This window comes from Syngnathus floridae, chromosome 14 (genome assembly GCF_059516105.1).
Source record: "Syngnathus floridae isolate MCC-2025c chromosome 14, RoL_Sflo_1.0, whole genome shotgun sequence".
Classification (NCBI taxonomy): domain Eukaryota; kingdom Metazoa; phylum Chordata; class Actinopteri; order Syngnathiformes; family Syngnathidae; genus Syngnathus; species Syngnathus floridae.
Window position 1 is genome coordinate 11687421 of NC_142426.1, and position 18343 is coordinate 11705763.

The 18343-nt window shown below is 41.4% G+C and overlaps 2 protein-coding genes across 3 annotated transcripts; one reads left to right on the top strand and one right to left on the bottom strand.

Annotated features, from left to right (window-relative positions):
• The first annotated feature begins 311 nt into the window (after positions 1-311).
• Positions 312-18290, top strand: pif1 (PIF1 5'-to-3' DNA helicase homolog (S. cerevisiae)). Of its 2 annotated transcripts, XM_088397471.1 has the most exons (14): positions 312-438; positions 914-1016; positions 13088-13648; positions 14080-14203; positions 14394-14519; positions 14798-14951; positions 15053-15167; positions 15372-15478; positions 15565-15704; positions 15979-16085; positions 16198-16285; positions 16534-16679; positions 17722-17913; positions 18072-18290. In XM_088397471.1, the coding sequence occupies exons 3-14, from the start codon at positions 13100-13102 to the stop codon at positions 18114-18116; spliced, it is 1893 nt and encodes a 630-aa protein (XP_088253597.1). In that variant the 5' UTR covers positions 312-438; positions 914-1016; positions 13088-13099; the 3' UTR covers positions 18117-18290. The 2 variants fall into 2 exon arrangements, with proteins under 2 accessions (XP_088253597.1, XP_088253596.1); XM_088397470.1 differs by lacking the exons at positions 312-438; positions 914-1016 and having other exon boundaries at positions 12958-13648.
• Positions 795-4132, bottom strand: ptger4c (prostaglandin E receptor 4 (subtype EP4) c). Its single transcript, XM_088397472.1, has 2 exons — positions 3036-4132; positions 795-2251 (listed from the first exon to the last, which is right to left on the bottom strand). Exons 1-2 carry the CDS (start codon positions 3882-3884, stop codon positions 1673-1675), a joined length of 1428 nt encoding a protein of 475 aa, XP_088253598.1. The 5' UTR covers positions 3885-4132; the 3' UTR covers positions 795-1672.
• Positions 18291-18343: the final 53 nt, after the last annotated feature.

The window sequence follows — 18343 nt, forward strand, 5'->3', positions numbered from 1 at the left end:
CGTGAATTGAGTGCGCTTGGTGTCCTATTCACTGCAGTAGTGACATCACGTACAGCGATCTCTTCTTTTGCTTGTTGATCGTTGCTTATCATAAGTGGCCACCTGGTGGCGCCAGTGTGAAAGCTTACCATGATAATTGTTTCAATGACTTCAATTTCACGCCACAAAATTGAAAGCGAATCGACACCTGGCTATCATTGCAGAGCAATGATAACAACGTCTTCAGAAGTCACGCTGTCGCCATCTCCTGGCCATTTAGTGAAACGACAGCCCAAAGGTCAGATTATTAGCAAGGTCTGCAGAAGCTGGATAACAATCCTGATCATCTGAATCAGGTGTGTTGCAGCAGGGAGACCTATAAAACATGGAGGACACCGGCCCTCCAGGACCAGGATTGCCCACCCCTGCTCTATCACACACGCATGGGATGCCGTCCTGGTGAGTTCCTCTTGCTGTCTGACCAAACCAAGAACTAGCAGCCTACAAGACATGTCACTTTCCCATCTTGTGACGCTTTCGAGGAAGAGTACAGGAAGTAGCTGAAACATGTAAAACAGGGATAATCTTCCCTGACTGAACTCTTTTAAATAGTAAACCTATAGAAGAAACAATGCACCTTCACAAATGGTTGCAATGGAATAATAATATGCACACATTTTAACAGATTGTACGACGTACCGAGAACACAGCACACCTCGGATTGTCTGCATTAAGTACATCACAACGACAAATCTCCAGTCGTGTAGGCTAGCTAATTTGGTCACTCAAAAGATTGTGATTAAGTTGTGTTTTGACTCACTGCAAAGTTTTATAGCAATTTGCACTTGTTTAATTTACATTCATAACGTCTTACGCACATTTCATGAATTATTTTTGTAACGTGCTCGGAGTCACTCGTGTTTTTGTGTTGTAGCACCACCTGCTGGCTGAACGGGAACATCAAGACAGGCTGAGAAGCGTTCGGACGCTGGTCAGTGTCGTTTTAACACACGTTCAACAAGCACCACGTCGTAAAAGTAAGTTTTTTTTCTTTTCTTTTAGAGTTTATCAAAACACTGCAAGTTGCATAAAAACAAAGGTAACAAGACTTTGACCAATTGTATACATTCAGTTGTCTCTCCCTGCATCACCTTTCTATGGCACAGAGAAGATTTGCAGCATGTCGTTTTAAAAGTACATCTTGACACCATCATGCATTGTGTTAATACACAAATGAGTCACATAAATTGATACAGTACGTTAACTTGAGTTTGTACCCATTGGGTATAAAAAAATAATTGTACACATTTCCTTACTTGGAAATTGGCAGCAGTTTTTTCTAACCCACATTTTTCACATTGTCCAAATTTCCGAGTGAGACTAACCCTGAAGGATAGAAGAGCCCCTTCGTGTACTGGAATCGAATTAAAGTGTTTTCTTGGTAGTGTTCTGCTCTCATGTTCATCTGTGAAGTTGTCAAAATGATTCATAATTAACTTGCCATTATGAAAAATTTATATAATAAATAATAATCTTTTTCCATACTTTATTCCCCAAACCTATGTTCCGCGAGTTTAATTATTAATTTTAAGCTTTAAAATGTTGGTCTTTCATCTGATGTTCTGTGCGTGCCATGACATTTTTCAAATATAAAATATATGCTTTGGCTCAGTAAAAGTCAGGAAACAATGCATTAGAGGCATTTCACTGACTGACAGGAGCTCGGGGTGCTGAACATGCACGTGACCATCTCGCCTGTCCTAACATGCGTAGAAGCAGGCTGTCCCGGCGAGGCCTTCACCGAGTCCCCCTGCTGCTGTTTTGCATCCTCCTCTGCTTCGTGTTCGCCTTCGGGCACAGCGCTCGCTTCCACGCTGAACGGGTGGAAGTTGGCCCGAGCTGTGTCGTAGTCCCACGCATGTCTCATGGCGAAGTTGGTGAATGATGGCGTGTCCCCGGCAGCCACTTGCCGCCCCACGTCTTTCCGGCGTATGGATGCGTAGCTAGTGTCGTGTGTGTTGAAAGATGGAGGGGAGTCCTGCCCGACCCAGGCCATGTGGTCTCCGCTGCTCTCTTTCACACGGGTCATCGCGAGCTTCAGCTTCCGGCAGCCCTTCAGAAGCAGGTTCTTTCGGCACAGGATGTACACCCACGGGTCCAAAATGGGGTTGAAGGAGGCGAAGCGAATGGCCAGCAGATCGCTTCGGTAGTCAGGCTTCCCTCCGGCGGATATATAAGCAGGGTCATAAAGCTGATTCACAAAGATTCGCACCTGAGACATGGAAAGAAATACAGCTTAAGCAAGGTACACAAATACAGCTATATAGCATCTTAAGCTGTTCTGAAAATGGCACGTGGTGGTGGGTTGGACCCGAGCTTGGTAATTTTGCAGACAAGTGCAGGCTGGTGGATCTGCGAGAGGGAAGGCTGCATGGCGATGGGAGTGGTCACAAATTACTTCAATCGTGGCCAATCAAAGTGTCTAGCTTTGAGTCCTTTTTAAATGCGACATACTCGTTACACATTGGAGCAAAGCAAATCTGTTCCATGTTGTGGAGACCCTTGAAACATCCCAGCAAGAATGCCTATAAAATCCAGTTTACTGTATTGATTTGCATGGTCTTTGTTGTCAGGTCAGTCTTGGTTATCCTGTCAAAATTTTGCTGGCAGCAAAAGCTGTTTTTTTTTTTTTTTTTTTTTTGTCTTCACTAGAATGAAAGTTAATAACTGAGGGGAACTAATTTCAATCACAGAAGTGTTTCCCTTGTGTCAAGTCACATGGTTAAATTGTATTGACTATAAATGACTAAACAAAATAATATTATCATTATTATTAGAGTGTCTGAAAGTGCACACTCTAATAATAATAATAAAATAATAGTAATAATAATAATAATGTTAACTATTATACAAATTCATTATTATTAAAATAATTCTTACTCTTTTATAATGTAAAATGGGTGACCAAGGATCAGGTGCACTGCTACAGACTCCCACGTGCTACTTTTCTGAAAAGCAAATTGTTAAATATTTTTTTAAAATGCGCTGCTTCTTACCACGAGAGGAATGGAGCACACCAGGAAAACGCTAGTCATGAAAACGAGCAGCCAGAACATTTGGATCTCCGCCGCCGAGGACACCGACTGCAGCCGGGGGAAGCGTCTTCTCGAGCCGCCCTGCTCGCACACCTCGGCCCGGACGATCCCGGTCCTTTGGCTCATGCCCACCAGAGACTTGCACACGGCCAGGTTGCACAGCACCGTGACGGCGATGAGCAGCAGCATCACCCCGCCGTAGAGGAACGAATAGCAGGCACCCAGTGGATCCATCGCCCTCCAGTCGAGGAAGCACCAAGTTCCCGGGAAGTGTGTAACATGCTGGCCGAAGCCGAAACTGGGCATGACGCACAGGACCATGTTGGCCAGGTAGACTGTGAGGAGGGCGAAGCGTGCCATGGTCCTGTCGATGTGCTGCGAGTAGAAGTAGGCGTGATTTATGGCCAGGTATCTCTCCACGGCCATGGCGCACAGGATGGACATGCCAGCCGAGCCAAAGAAGAGCATGGAGAAGGAGAAGAAGTGACACAGAAGCGTTCCACCGGGCCACCGGCTTGCCACGTAGGTGGCGATCACCACCGGGCTGGTGAAGCACGTCCCCAGAAGGTCCGTGATGGCCATGCCGCACACCAGCGTGTAGAAGGTGGTCTCTTTCTGCTCCTTCTTGGAGACGCACAGCACCACGATGGCGATCACGTTCCCCAGGACGCCCACGGCGAACATGGTGGCCGAGGTGACCAGTGACCGGGATTCGAGTTTCAGCGTGGGGAACGCGCTGTGGTTGTGACCCAGGGAGAAAGTTGGCTCCGAACCGTTCGTGTCCAACGCTATGGTGTCGTTGATCATCATTTAGAAAACAACGACGAACAAAAAGCGAAACCGTTTTTACTTTTGTACTTGCAGCATGTCATCCCACAAAGAATTGAAACAAATCCAGAAAAGAGCACCTGTTGCGACTTGCTGCTCACTTCAAGTGTTTTTATCCCGCATGGGGGTGCGCTTGTTTGCGCACACGCTCCAGTTTTGTGCGGGTATTTAAGCTCAGTGCTGATGTCAGGACTGACGTGCGTGTGGGCTGCCTGCATGCGAGCGCCACCCGTTCCCCGTGGATCTTATTTCTACAAGCAGAGTCGAATCATTAGGTGCAAACCATTTATCACAAGGGGGAGCCATGGCTTGTATTGTTCACTCAATGAGGATAAATTACAGCTTACATGTATTGACCACAACATTGGAATAGACACACGAGCACCTATCATGGCTGCTCTGAGGGGACATTGTGATTTTCTTGGAATGTTGTAGATTTGAGTGTAGAGATTTGGAGAAAATAAGTGTTGTATAGTGAAATTTACATTTCCTAATTGAGATATTGTTAGATTATCAGTTTCTTCATATCATTGAATATCTTTATTGATAGAATTTAACCATAACAGTAAAGGTTATTAGATCACACTTGATGCCTGTGTAAGAGTTCTGCATTGTGAAATAAATGAAGTCAGCTGTAATTATAAAAGAAAATCCTGTCAATTATTTTATTTTATACCAGCGTTTTATTCAAGTCAAGTTTATTTATATAACCCTAAATCACAAGCGGTCTCAAAGGGCTTCACATACACAAAACAAATTGACAAATATTCTCAAAGAATCCCCTGATTATTGATTTGATGGGGTTGTATCATCAGAAACGGAGGATTGTGAGTCATACAGGCAAGTCACTTAATTACTCGTGGATAAAACCCAATTTTGCTTTCCAAAAGGGCTGGGAGGAATGTCTGGCAGCACCAAGGCCAGCGCCAAATGCTGTCTCGGTCTAAAAACCATTTGTCATCATTAAATGTTCATGACTTTTTTTTAATGTTTTGAAGAACTGAATATTGGTTTCAATGGAAATCCTTTGGAAAGACTAAATAGTTTAAAACTAAATGTGTATACATGTATATAAAAGCTGTTCTATATTATATACCGTTTGATTATTAAAACTGTGATTCTTCCCTGTTGGCCAACCTAACTAGCCAGGGTGTACGCTTTCTCTGTGTGTCCATTGCTGTAACATGAGGACTAATGCAGTTAATGAGTGAGTGTAACAAAGCATCAGGCGCACTACATCAGGGAAATGAGGCTTGGACTCTTATTTTGTGTCCCCTTTGAGATCATGCAAAGAGAATAATGGCAAATGGGTGGTTGGGCGTATGTCTTATTTCAGTGCTCCATCCCCCACTTAAAACTATCTGTTGCCATAGTGATTAACATTAGTGAAGAATGAGCAAACTCTATTTGTTTAGCATTTATTGAACTTGTGATTGCACAACCATTAACATTATGTATTCACTTCCTTCCTGGGCAGCTAAAAATATTGACATTAGTGTAGTGACATCTTGTATTCTGAGTAAACACCTTTTGAAAATTATTTTTTTTAAATGACACTTTTTTTATATATATATATTTTACTTTACTGATTAGTCTCATCTTCCGGTGAATTGTTTATTTTGGTAATGAGACTTGGCTGCATTTGTGGCGGCATTCACATAAATTCACATATTTGCAATTTTTATCATCTTTTCCTAGACTTTTTATGCAATGCCTTAAAGGGCCACAATACAAGGACACATGTCCGTCTGGAGCAATTTTTCCATAATGTAATCATCCGGAAGCAATTTTCATTATGATAATGGTAAGCACAGAATAAATTCTACTTTAATGTAACAATTGTTATACACACAAATTAAAGACTATTCCACATGCCTGAGAGGTTTGTGTGTTGCTTCTGTGGTGCACGCCTTGGCCACAAGGGGTCAGTGTATTGCATGCATGTATATATTGTTCCATTCTTTAATATTATACCTGATAAAAACATACAGTAATTAGAATATCAAAGCCAGTTAAAATTGCTAAAACAATTTTTGCCATGCTTTGTCCTTCAATGCACACTGTACTGCTCATTCTGGTGTCTCGCGGTACAACCACTCGCATATAGAAAAAGTCCTAAAGCCCTTATGGTTGTGTCAGAAGAAACGTTTCAATGCTCTTATGGACTTGTGAAACCTGTGCCAGATATGAAATTGCCACATTTCTCGTGTGTTCAATTTACACTGCACCTGGACATAGAAATCGAGCACGCACACAAACACACACCTGGGAGTTACAGCCCTGTGAAAATCGAAATCAAATCTGTAGAAATGAAAGAATTTGTCATATGAAATGGAGGAAGGATCTGTCTGATGGTGGACGGTGGCGCTGGCGAAGGCTCTCCATCTCTGTCTGCCTAAGTGGATTCCTCCTCAGCAATGACGGAGGAAGACGGGGTCGAGAGAATCCCTCCATGGAGTGTTTGTGGATTTGTGTCTGCCCACTCTACTCTAATAACGCAGAGGCATCAGTAGCGCTGGTGGCCACATATAAACAATAGTCTCTCTCGCTATCTCTTTCTCCTCATACATCTGAGGGGTTCACGTCCAACCTCAGCAAACACCTAATGAGGAATGCTTAGTCTTACGTAGTACATGAACGTCCATAGGGGTTCCCAATCAAATTTGGCTTCAATATCATATTAGAATGCATAATTAAGAAGCAACTGTAATGGCGATAATCTTTCCCAAGCTCCTGTTACGCGCATTTAACATGCCTTTGCAAAGGGTTGGGAGGGGCAGATATTAAAAGCAAAAACAGTCCGTAGTGAGCATATTTGGATTATATGCGCACATCTAATTACAATCAGCAAACTAGTCATTTGCCGTGTGGCATGTGACAAGTTTGTAATCAAATTGTCACAAGGCTTTTATCTTTAGCAGGAAGTTGACGTGATGCAATTAATATAATTATAATTCACACATTTACATACAAGTAATTGTTATAACCTAAAAAAAAAACAACACTAAACAAAGCTTCACATATAGTTAACCTAAGCAAAATGTGAAAGACACACACATCTGACATCCAGATTTGATTTAGTACAATAATAACAGGCAAGAGTTATGGAAAAATGAATTCAGTAATTACTTAAATGTCACACTAACGTACATGTAAAAATAATTTCAATATATTAAATTATGCGCTTACCCGTAGCTCAGTGGTTTTTACACCCCAGCCTGAAGGTTTACAAATATTTATTTATTTATTGTTCTCAATTGGTCTCAGTTTGTAAGGCTTACTACTTGGGTCATGCAGGTCAGATGTCTTAATATGACTCCAATCATCAAACAGCAAGTCAAATTTATTACCTGGGGCTGGCTGGCTGATTAGATTAGATGTGTCACAACGCAATGTGGGTGTCTTGAATTCGTTGGTGATGCTGAAAAACTCTGACGTCGTCGAATAACCCACTAGCGCGATGACGTCATCGTCTAGTGATTTTTACATGTTGCCTTCCTAGACTTGACACCACAATCATCCTGCTCCTTCTACCGCAGTCTGCCAAGCTCTTTACAACGAGTGGAGGCTCATTTACCATCTCCCCCCCGTCCCCCTCCCATTTCCTTCATCTGATGCTGTCTTTTCATCCTCTGCAAACCTTTTGTTTCCCCACTAATGTCACCAATTTCTTCTGAAAGGCGCTGCAAGATGTCTCGTTGTTTTGCGATCCGTCTTATGCTGGCTACTTAGAGCAGCGTTGACAGTTAATCTGCACGATTGTATACGTGCCTCAGGGAAAAAGGCATTCATTTTAGAATATGAGTCTTTATACTGCATTTTGGCAGTTGTTTGCCATGCAGCTGCAGGATATTAGACGTTTCTATCATGTAAAGCACAGAGTAAATGAACCGCATTGATGCCAACACAGCCACTCAGTGTGACTTGAGATTTCGAAGATCAGATGTGACGTTCACTGTGTTTCAAATATCATTATGGACATCATTTATTTCCAATGTGGTCATACAACTAAGAGGGTATACCGTGCCCCTTTGGAACATGATGTCGAGGTCGAATGTGTTCGCATTTTAACTGTGGTAATGACTAAATAATACTAAAATAAGATTTTTTTTTTGTTACATTCTCAAATCATATGAGCGTAAAAATTATCAAATTATGTGCTCAAGCCCAGGGACACCAGAGACCATTTAGGGTTCGCAAAGAAATAAAAAATTCTATAAAAAATATTTTCTCATGTAATAAAGTACATACAAGACTCATATATGGGGACCAAGGTAATAAATGAGTTATTAAATTTACCTTCATTTGTTCAGATAGTGGAGTTGGGTTATGTTTGTCATGCTAGCAAGGCTGAGCGCTGAATCCTAACCCGAAACCAGCCAGTCCGATTTAGAGAATTTTGAAAGCTTAATATTATGAGAATAATGTTCGATTCACGTCACATAACTTTCTTTCCTTGTTAAAGTTGGACTCAAATAAATAATTTGTAAAGGGCCTGCTGAGCCAAAACAATGAGAACCACTTAGTGTGTGCAGAAGAAATAGCCTGAGTGATCCTGGGAGTTGAATTTCTTCATAATTACACAATGTTTGCAAATATTCTTTTTTCTCTGGCACCACAAACTATATTACGAGTGGTCGAGGCAACGACAAATTGTTTCCTATATAGGCTAATTAGTTTTACTTTAATGTCAAAATTATGACATCATTGCTTTATGTGTGTTTTTGTATGTTGACAATTAAGGAGTGTAGAGCACTACAAAACACTTAATTGTGGCGCCCATATAAAGGAAGTCTTTATAAAGGCGCATTAGTCAGTGGGTCTTGTGTTAAATTAAAGATAGTCAGCAGCAGCTTATTCCCCATATGTAATATTAATATGACACTAAGAAGTAATATTGTCATCTCTTCTTTCCCTTGGTGGGATCCTCAAATAACATTAGTCTCTTATGCTGAATTACTGTATGCTATTGTGTTGCCCACTTGTTTCTCTTCCAGGATTAGTTAGGCACAATCCAAATTTGTTGAATTCCGAGCTAGCGAGAGGAATAAATCACATTATGTCCTGGATGGCTGCTACGAGACTGAATGGCATGAATAACATTTTAGAAAGAGTGGGATGCATATAGGATTGCACTTCATGAAGAGTAGGTGGCAAAGGCACATCATATTTCACTGGGTCTAATGAAAAGTTATTTTACGCAAGAAGGAGCAAACTGCTTAATGGCAAGACAAGACACACGTTAGTGCACGGAGGGTTTACACTTGGATCCTGATGAGGGTGAAACTGTGTGGGAGGTCGGCAGTAAAAGATGCACCCATGACCAACATCAGGCCATAAAATAAAAATCACCTAGCCCGAAAGACTTGTATGAGAACGCATGTAGGAGGAGAGAATACCTTCCCTGTAGCACTGTTTTCTTTTGCATGTCCTCTGGTCTAGAATGTTCAACAATAATATTTTAGCATATTAAAAACTATCCTACAAAAGGCCACACCGAAACATATGTTAATGCTGCCTCACCATATATATATATTTTTGAAACAAACTAAAATAGCGCCCTCTAACAGCCCATTTAACAGAATGTCCATACGGCCCATACACTGGTTTGTTTACCAGTGTGACGTTAGTTATTTCCTAATTGGATTGTGTAGCGGAGAGTATTTTCCCTTGCTAAACCGAGTGAGTCTGCAGAGCTGTGAACTGCCATGAGGCAACTAATTAACTAATGAACTGATGTGAATAAAAAGAGAAAATGACAGGCAGACTGCTGCTTTGTCATTCTGTCTGCTCGTAGTGATTTGAAGTGGCTTGTCACATATTAAATATTATTTTTTTGAGAGCTTAGGGCTTATTATTTCAGCTGATGGAGCGTTTTACATGAAAATGTCACAATGCAAGACTTGACTTGTGGATGACAGCTCATGTTTATAAGAACAAATGGAACCACAACGGCATAATAACATTCATTTTAATGTGTGGAGACTAAGTAGCACATTGTTTATAATGGTGCATGAGTAAACATTCAATGTCTTGTAAGCCTAATACACACACAGCATGTGTCAGATGGTCTCTCGAACATCTGAATTTTTTAGAACCCCTTTTCAATATTTGATTTTTATGAGTCGAGTCTGTAAAGTCTGTTGGAATTGTGATTCATTCTCCTTGGTGTACCTCACCAAAATGGAGAAAATATCACATTGAAGTCATGTTCGTCTAGCAGACTCCCTAATCAAGCAAAATATTTAGAAGGTCAATGCATATGTACATGACACGTCACTACCTTTCCAAATCTGAAATGAAATAGAGCTGAATAGTCTCTCTCTTGCCATCTTCTTATTTCTTTTGAAAAGCTGTGTGTTTATCCAGCAGTGTCTCATGGCTTTTCTCTCCTCCTACACACATACGAAGCTTCAACAGCAGCCTGACTCACTTTCATTGTATGTACTTAGGTGTCTTCCAAAGCTTATTCAACTCATGTTGTCGTCAATGCAGTATAATAGGTTTCTCTTTTGGGGTGGGAACTTAGCATCTCATTCCTCATGCCATGATGGTCTACCAAATCGTTTGCTCCCCTTCAACGAAATAGCATAAAGGTGCAATTAGGTTGATGCTTCTTTCTCCAGTGTCACTGATGGTGAGTCAGGCGACCTTTTATTATACTCTGGAAGTTATGAGCTGATATTTCTGCCGACATTGTTACATCTTCTGGGTGCTGTTTCGGATGAACCCAATTTAGACTGCTTGTAAGACGGTTGGCTTGCAGGCAAAGTTTTTTTGTGCACACAAATGACACTCGCGAGGCCAAGCGCCAATGAGTTGAATATGCAAATGCTGTTTTGAGACTTCAGTCAAGAAACACCAATTTGGAAAATGTAAAGATGCTTTATAGTCAGGTTATTTTTAGCATTGTGATTAGAAATATGATCTACAAAACGAAATCAGGAAACTGTCCATTTATTTTGTCATTTCATGTTGAGACAATTGTGTTGGTGAGTTTGTACAGTAGGTGTGCATTGTGAGTCATGCTCAGCTACACGCAACCAGTCACCTCTTCCTCTGAGCAAACTGAAGAAACTGACGTTTTTGGCTTGAGGGCAGCATGGTGTTATATAAAGGTTAAATTGCATTTGAGAAGTGTGTCTTCTTCACCGCCGAAGACTCCTATTTCAAGACGAGATGTCGTCAGTTCATAACACAACGCCTTATAACAGCAAGCAGCAGTGCCACGTGTTTCATTTGGAACATCTTAGAATCAATATTTATCCAATAACAAGACCAAAACATAACAAATGTTAATGATATGCGCCATACTCACCAGACATGCAATTGTGTTAATGCTTGCAGATGACTACTAATGTTTGGCTACTCAAAGTTGCACTGACCTACCACCAATCAGAGGACAGAAAAATGTTGATGTCATCAAGGGCCAGTGCCGTGCTCATTTAAAATCTGATTCAGTAAATAAAAAAAAAACAGTCCCATTTTTCATATAGTTTAAGTTACGCAGGCCAGCACTATTGATTCTGAAGGTCCTGGGCTGATTAGATTGTCATGGCAACACTGAGACTAAAATGTGATTAGACAAATAAATCTAACATCCGCATATATTTCCTGGTAGCAGTCCAGAGAAATACCAAGAAATGAGGAAAATAGCCTTCTGTGAATAAATTGATAAAAATGTCTGAGTTTTGGTTGGGAATGAAGGTTAGTGCTTCTGCTAGTGTTTATGCTAGTAAAGTAGAGCACCGGGTGGACTCTTATTTTCTTTACTTCACTGGTTTCTTTTATATCAAACAAATATATCAAAGAACGGATAAAGATTTGTTTGATATAAAAGAAACCAGTGAAGTGATTAAATAAGGAAAAACAAAATGAACTTAGTACAAGTCTTATTTTCTTTTGTCTTAGAGACAGTGCAGATACAGTAATTAGCGAACCGACTGGCATGATATTGTCCACCTTTTAGGATCTGCTGCAGTGTAAATAGTCAATGTGCATGTGGGTGGAGTGTGTGTGATTTTTTTAAAAAAAATTTTTATTGAAATGCTAGTCACATTCTTATGGCTGGAGCTCTAACTGAAATACAAGATACTGTCAGACGTTCAAGGTCAACATTCTGGCATATGACTCGTTATTGTGATTCTAATGTGACGTTAAAGCTGACATGAAAATATTATTCACACTGATGCCACAGAGGCACCAGAATATATAATATCCCACTAATGATTAGAGTGGTGGAAATAAAGTGAAATGTGCAGATATGGCTCCTATGTCATTAGAATAATAAAGACCATCCCACTCTCTCAGCAATAATGAAAAGGTGTTTGAATGCATGTTGCTGCTAGATACTGTGAGCACAAAGTAATAAGAAAGCCAACTCCAAGATCTCTATTCGTAAGCAGTTGTTAAATTGTATTTTTACATTTACATGTAATGATGCTTTGGGGGGGGGGGCTGTTTACTTGGAACACAGAGTATTAAACGTATGATTTAGAGGTAGAAATGTCACGTTCTGTTTTGGGTGATAGTGCCTATTGTTCAACAGCGTGCTGTTTACTATAAATGCACCATCAGTACACAGTCATCAACTTAAAACTCTCATGATGGAGTCACCAACTGGTGGTACAACATTGCAATTGTAAATGGAGGTTTTCCAGGAATGGCAAACACGCTGATTATGCTAGAGTTGTATAGTTTTGTCATTATAGACTAATGGTAATCATTTTTGGAATGATAGTTAGATTTACTGAGCAGTTTGAAGTTGGAATGATTTAATTTGGTTAAAAATGAGGAAGAAAGAGAATATGTAAAATAATTCTTCGGGGTGTTTCCAAGATAATTTTAATGAGCTTTTTGACTTTGGAATGGAATATGTGTGTCCATTCGATTCAACGTGAAAATCCCAAGACGAGAAAAATCAATATAAGACCGTTTGTGGCTATTTCCGGAAACACAGGGATTTTGTGACGTAATAATCGTACCGTCAACAATTGGTCGGCCAAGTCACGAGGTGTCATCTCTCATTTTCATTGGCTATATATTTAAATTGCCTCCCGTTGATTGGCTCAGTGCGCCACGCTGAGAATTTGAAATCGGCGTTTCGCGAGTTTAGCAGAGGAAAGCCTCGGATGAGTGGACAACCTGCAGAAAATATATTTATATATAATTTGATTTCTTTAAAGAAAGTGTCTGCAATGTCTGGAGGAGAGGACAGCGGGGCTCAGCTACAGTGTTGCGTGACGACAGAGCACCTGAACGCCTCAGGCCAGACCACCCGGAGGCAGGTTATTCGCAAAGCCTCTGTTCTTCTGGGACGCAACGAGTTCCAGGAGCTCATCCTCCGGGTGCACGATGGGAAATTACCGCAAAATTATCCTCTGAAGGACTTCAAACTGTTCACCAAGTTCGCCCGCGATGGAAAGTGCACTGTCAAACTGATCCCTGAAAACATCCAAGTGCTCATCTCCAACTGCCCCACTGACCAGCTTGGCATCTTCCTGAGGACTCTGAGCATCAAACACCAGGCCGGGCTGTCCAGCAAAACTCTGAGCGGGCGGGAGAAGCTCAAAGCCGGCCTGCCCCGCAGTTTTGAGGCCATCAGCCCACTTCAGCAAAAAGACATTCAGAAGGTCAATGAGCTTCGAAACAAAGTGTCAGCCAAAGGCCTTTCGGACCGCACTAATAGGCTCACTGGTGTGGGACAACAAGTCAAAAGGCCAAGGAGCGACTGTAACTTTAGCCCCGTGAGTACACGTTTTTTCAGTGTCTTGTGCCCTGAGGCCAGAGCTGACATTGTCCATCATGATGTGCCCTGCAGGCTCGCCACAATTTTTGAAAAGTAGTTATAATTTATAAAACTCAATCAAATGGTGACTTGGAAGAGTATGGCCCTGTAAAGCAAATGACCAATACTAGCCCTGGCTCGGGTTGTGAATGTTGCATGACCAGTCCAACTCAGAAAACAAGTGAGCCAAAATTGGTCGTTACCGGAGCAATTGTGATTTTATTTTCAGTAGACAACAAATGAGCATCACGGCCAAGAAGGACATTTTGTGAAAAAGAATATCCCTCATGCGTGTCAACACTATTCTTAAATTTTCAACAATTTATTTAATTTTCTTTTCCCGTCTAAGCTGGTGAGATGTGAGCTCAGTTTTTCTTGTGATGACTTTAGGTGAAAGCCAACCCCAGCAAAAAAACCATCCTCTCGCTTCCTACCCGTAAGCTGAACAAAGAACAGTCTGCTGTCCTCAGTGCTGTACTGAGTGGAAAGAACGTCTTCTTCACAGGCAGTGCTGGTATGAATAAGTCCGCCTTTACATGCACATGCTTCCTCCCACATCCTGCAAACATGCTTCTTAAGTTAATTGACGACTTTAAATTTCTCATCGTGCGAATATGTGCACAGGCACCCGGCCCAGAGTGACACCAGTTTTTCGCCTGAAATAAAAATACTTGCTGATAAGATCCATTTCATATTGCATTCAGGTACGGGGAAGTCCTTCCTACTGAAGAGAATAATTGGCTCACTTCCTCCAAATAGCACCTTTGCTACCGCCAGCACTGGAGTGGCTGCATGTCACATTGGAGGAACAACACTACATAACTTTGCAGGTTAGTTCGTCCGAGTTTCATTTTCTGATGACATCATCCTGTTACAATTGTGAGTGAGAGCCACCAAAAATGCCTAGATATGCTACAAAATGGCGGCAGAGCACTTTTATTGGATTAGACAAAAAGCTGCACTGTTTGACAATCAATGTCCTTTCGGAGTGTCTTACTTCCACCCACATCTTTATTTTCAATCAATTATCTTCACACTGCCATTCTAATTTGTTGTACCTCTCTTACCCACCTCATCTACCACCCCCGCACTTCTGATGTGCATCCAGGTATTGGCTCTGGCTCATCCCCACTGGAGCAGTGTATCGAGCTGACTCAGAGGCCCGGGGTGCTCCAGCGCTGGACCAACTGTCAACATCTCATCATTGATGAGATCTCCATGGTCGATGCTACTTTCTTTGACAAGCTCGAATCTGTAGCCAGGTAAGATCCATAGCTCTAAATTAACAATGATGTGTGATATCCTATTTTAAAAAAAATGTGTTAGAATCCACAAAAGATTTCCTCTCTATCTGCACACACAGGTCAGTGAGGAGGTCCACTGAACCTTTTGGGGGTATCCAGCTGATTATTTCTGGCGATTTCTTTCAGCTGCCTCCTATCTCTAAGGGAAAGGAAAAGGCAAAGTTTTGTTTCCAGGTACAGTGACGTTGTTGATGCGTCTTCAGACGTTTGAAAGTTGCACCATATGAATTAGCTGAAGCACCATCACGTTTTAAGGGAGCTGTGTGTAATTATATAAATACACATACAATTCGAACGAAATAGGGTTTATGTCACAGACTTCTGATTTGAAGCACTGATATGACACCATGCCCATGAAAACGGACTTTTCTTCATTAGGCCAGATGTTGGCGTAAAGTCATCCAGGTCAACTTGGAGCTAACGGAGGTGCTGCGACAAACCGATCAGACCTTCATCTCCCTCCTCCAGGCAATAAGGGTGGGAAGGTAAATTTGTAATCGAATCCCCCCTCCCAATGGGTTCCGATACGAAAATATAACCTTGGCCGAATGACTTGATCAACTTCGCACAGGGCGACGGAGGAGGTCACTAATAAATTAGCCGAAAGCGCCTACCGTCAGATCGACAGGGATGGTATCCTAGCAACCAGACTGTGCACGCACAAGGATGATGTGGAGCTCACCAATGACAACAAACTACAGCAGCTGCCAGGTACTATGTCTCGTTTGTTCTCGCTTACTCACATCTTTCGCACCTTTTTGATGGTTTTTTTGTTGAAAATTGGCAAAAGCGTGATGCCTTTTGAAACTCATGCCATGGAAGTAAAACTAAAAATAAAATACATAACTTGGCCTTGAAGTCCACTAACTTAAATGACTAACAAGTAATTGATCTTGTATCTTAAGGCACTGTATGCAACATTTTTTGTGTGTTTGGTGAGTTTGGCTTTTTTAGAGCAGCATTTATAAGCTTTCTTGTTCTTCAGGATCAACGCAAGTGTTTGAGGCCGTAGACAGCGACCCGGCTTTGGTGAGGATAATAGATACGCACAGCCCTGTCAGCAGACTGCTTCATCTTAAAGTGGGAGCTCAAGTGTGTATTAATTTGACCTGCTCTCAATTATCAGCACGCCAGCCGATAATTATAATGTCATGTCATGTCAGGTTGTTGTTTTAATGTTGTCATGGTTGTCTCCATCTTCTAGGTCATGCTGACAAAGAACCTGGATGTGACTCGAGGTCTGGTGAATGGAGCCCGAGGGGTTGTGGTGGCGTTTGAGTCTGGAATACTCGGTTAGAACTGATTTATTGTATTATTGCAAGCTTAGCTGAGAACATTCAAAGGTAATCTTCTAAATGTCTTTGAGAAAATGTTTCCCCCGTCGCACGCTTTTGTGTTTTTTTGTTAAAGGTGCCTGATTCTGTTCTGAAACTTAAAAAGCACTAAAACACAAATTTTTCTTCGGCCAGTCTTGGAGTCAAATTATAGTTTTAAACCGTTCATTTGAGAAAACGCTGATTTTTAATTTTTTTTTTTTTAGGGCTCCCACGCGTGCGCTTCCTGTGCGGGGTCACTGACGTGGTGAAGCATGAACGCTGGGTGTTTAAATACAGGGGCGGGACGCACTTGAGTCGACAGCAGCTGCCACTCAAATTAGCCTGGGCCATTTCCATCCACAAGAGCCAGGTGGGCTACAAGTTTATACACAGATGATGGAGGAATGACCTCATTTTCCTTTGATGGATTAGATTGTGCAATTTGCTTTTCTCCCGACTCCCTTGATGCACAGCTACTTAAATGATTTAATTTACCGCCCCCCCCCCAAAATAAATGATATACATTTTTCCTGTCTCTAAGCCAGTCTGCAAAGAGATTGTTTTGATTGCAGTGTCCTTGCTGACCTGAACGTAATCACTTTGATTCAAGGTCGAGATGGCATAAATTTGATCCCAACGTCATGTCTGCCTGTCAAAAGAGTCCAAATTGTAACAAGTGCAAAATCACTGGTGACGCTATCCTAAATGAAAATGAATCTAGTTATGATCCACTGACTGAATGGTCGCAAAAAGGTGAATCACTGCAGAATAGAACAGGACATTAAAGTTTGTTGTCGCCCTCAGGAGGGGTCGTAAGCTCAGCCTTGAACTTCTCATGCGTCCTTTCCCAATAATGGGCTAAAAATGAGACATTGCCATCCAAGAGCGTCTGGAAAGAGGAACTGATGACTTGTGCTTGACGTCAAAAACGTTCACCTGTCCACGGTGCTAGAAATTGAACAAGACAAAACAATTCAATCAATCCACCTCAAATATTATTTTTAATAATTTTTTTTTGCTGTTTTCCCAAAAATAGTATTACACAATATTGTACTTCATAGACACAGTATATAATAGTAGTAGTGTTTCCTTATTATTATTCTGTGTGCCCACGAGTGAGCCTTCACAAATCATTCTGCTGTCTCAATGGCATGTTCCAATATCCTGTCTTCAGACAAAAAAATTAAAAAAAGAGAAAGAAACAACCCTTAAGATAATTGAGTTCGTCACTATCTCCGTGTCAGCAATGTTTAATCTCCAGCAGAGAAAACAAGGCAAAGCATACATGTATCCCTTCAGAGGAAATGAGATAAGTGGGGAGTGGTGATCTGAAGAAGACATGTTGACAGGGCCACCCAATCGACAATTGAATTAAAAATCCACTTAATGAGTGTTTCTTTCGTTCATTTCAGGGGATGACGTTGGACTGCGTGGAAATATCTCTGGCACGTGTGTTTGAGAGCGGCCAGGCTTACGTGGCTTTGTCTCGGGCTCGGAGTTTGGAGGGTCTGAAGGTTATGGACTTTGACCCCCGTGTGGTCCGAGCAGACCCAAATGTTCTTGGCTTTTACAAGAAGCTGAGGACAGAGAGGCTGATGATGCAGGTGGGTTAAGAAAGTCGTTGTTTTTTTCCCCAGCTTTTCCATTTACTGTTAATGAGCTCACTTTACAAAGACTTAAATGTTTGAAACAGACACAGGAATTACATTTGATTGAAATTAGACTGAAAAAAAAAACCCTCATTTAATTTCTGTGCCCACAGACTACCATTGATGACTATGTTGATAGCAAAGAGAACATCTGGTGAGAATAATTCTGCACCATCTGCACGTTTCCGCATTATTAAATTCATAATGCACTTGCCCGAACCCACCACCAGAGATGCTCGGAGTCACACTGCCATCATGTGGTGTTATGTTTTTGAAACTTTGACGTTTTATTTATTGTGATTTTTCCATCAGATAAAGTTTTTACTTAGTAACTTTTTGTCTGATTATTATTCATAATTCTCACCCCTCCTCCTCACTTTTCTGT

Excerpts from the sequence above, each read along its gene's own strand:
- ptger4c (XM_088397472.1), bottom strand. The coding sequence starts at position 3,884 with ATGATGATCAACGACACCATAGCGTTGGACACGAACGGTTCGGAGCCA. Across the intron at positions 2,252-3,035 it reads TGTGCTCCATTCCTCTCGTG|GTGCGAATCTTTGTGAATCA; the intron begins GTAAGAAGCAGC and ends TCCATGTCTCAG.
- pif1 (XM_088397470.1), top strand. The coding sequence starts at position 13,034 with ATGAGTGGACAACCTGCAGAAAATATATTTATATATAATTTGATTTCT. Across the intron at positions 15,168-15,371 it reads AGGCAAAGTTTTGTTTCCAG|GCCAGATGTTGGCGTAAAGT; the intron begins GTACAGTGACGT and ends TTTCTTCATTAG. Across the intron at positions 17,914-18,071 it reads CAGAGAGGCTGATGATGCAG|ACTACCATTGATGACTATGT; the intron begins GTGGGTTAAGAA and ends CTGTGCCCACAG.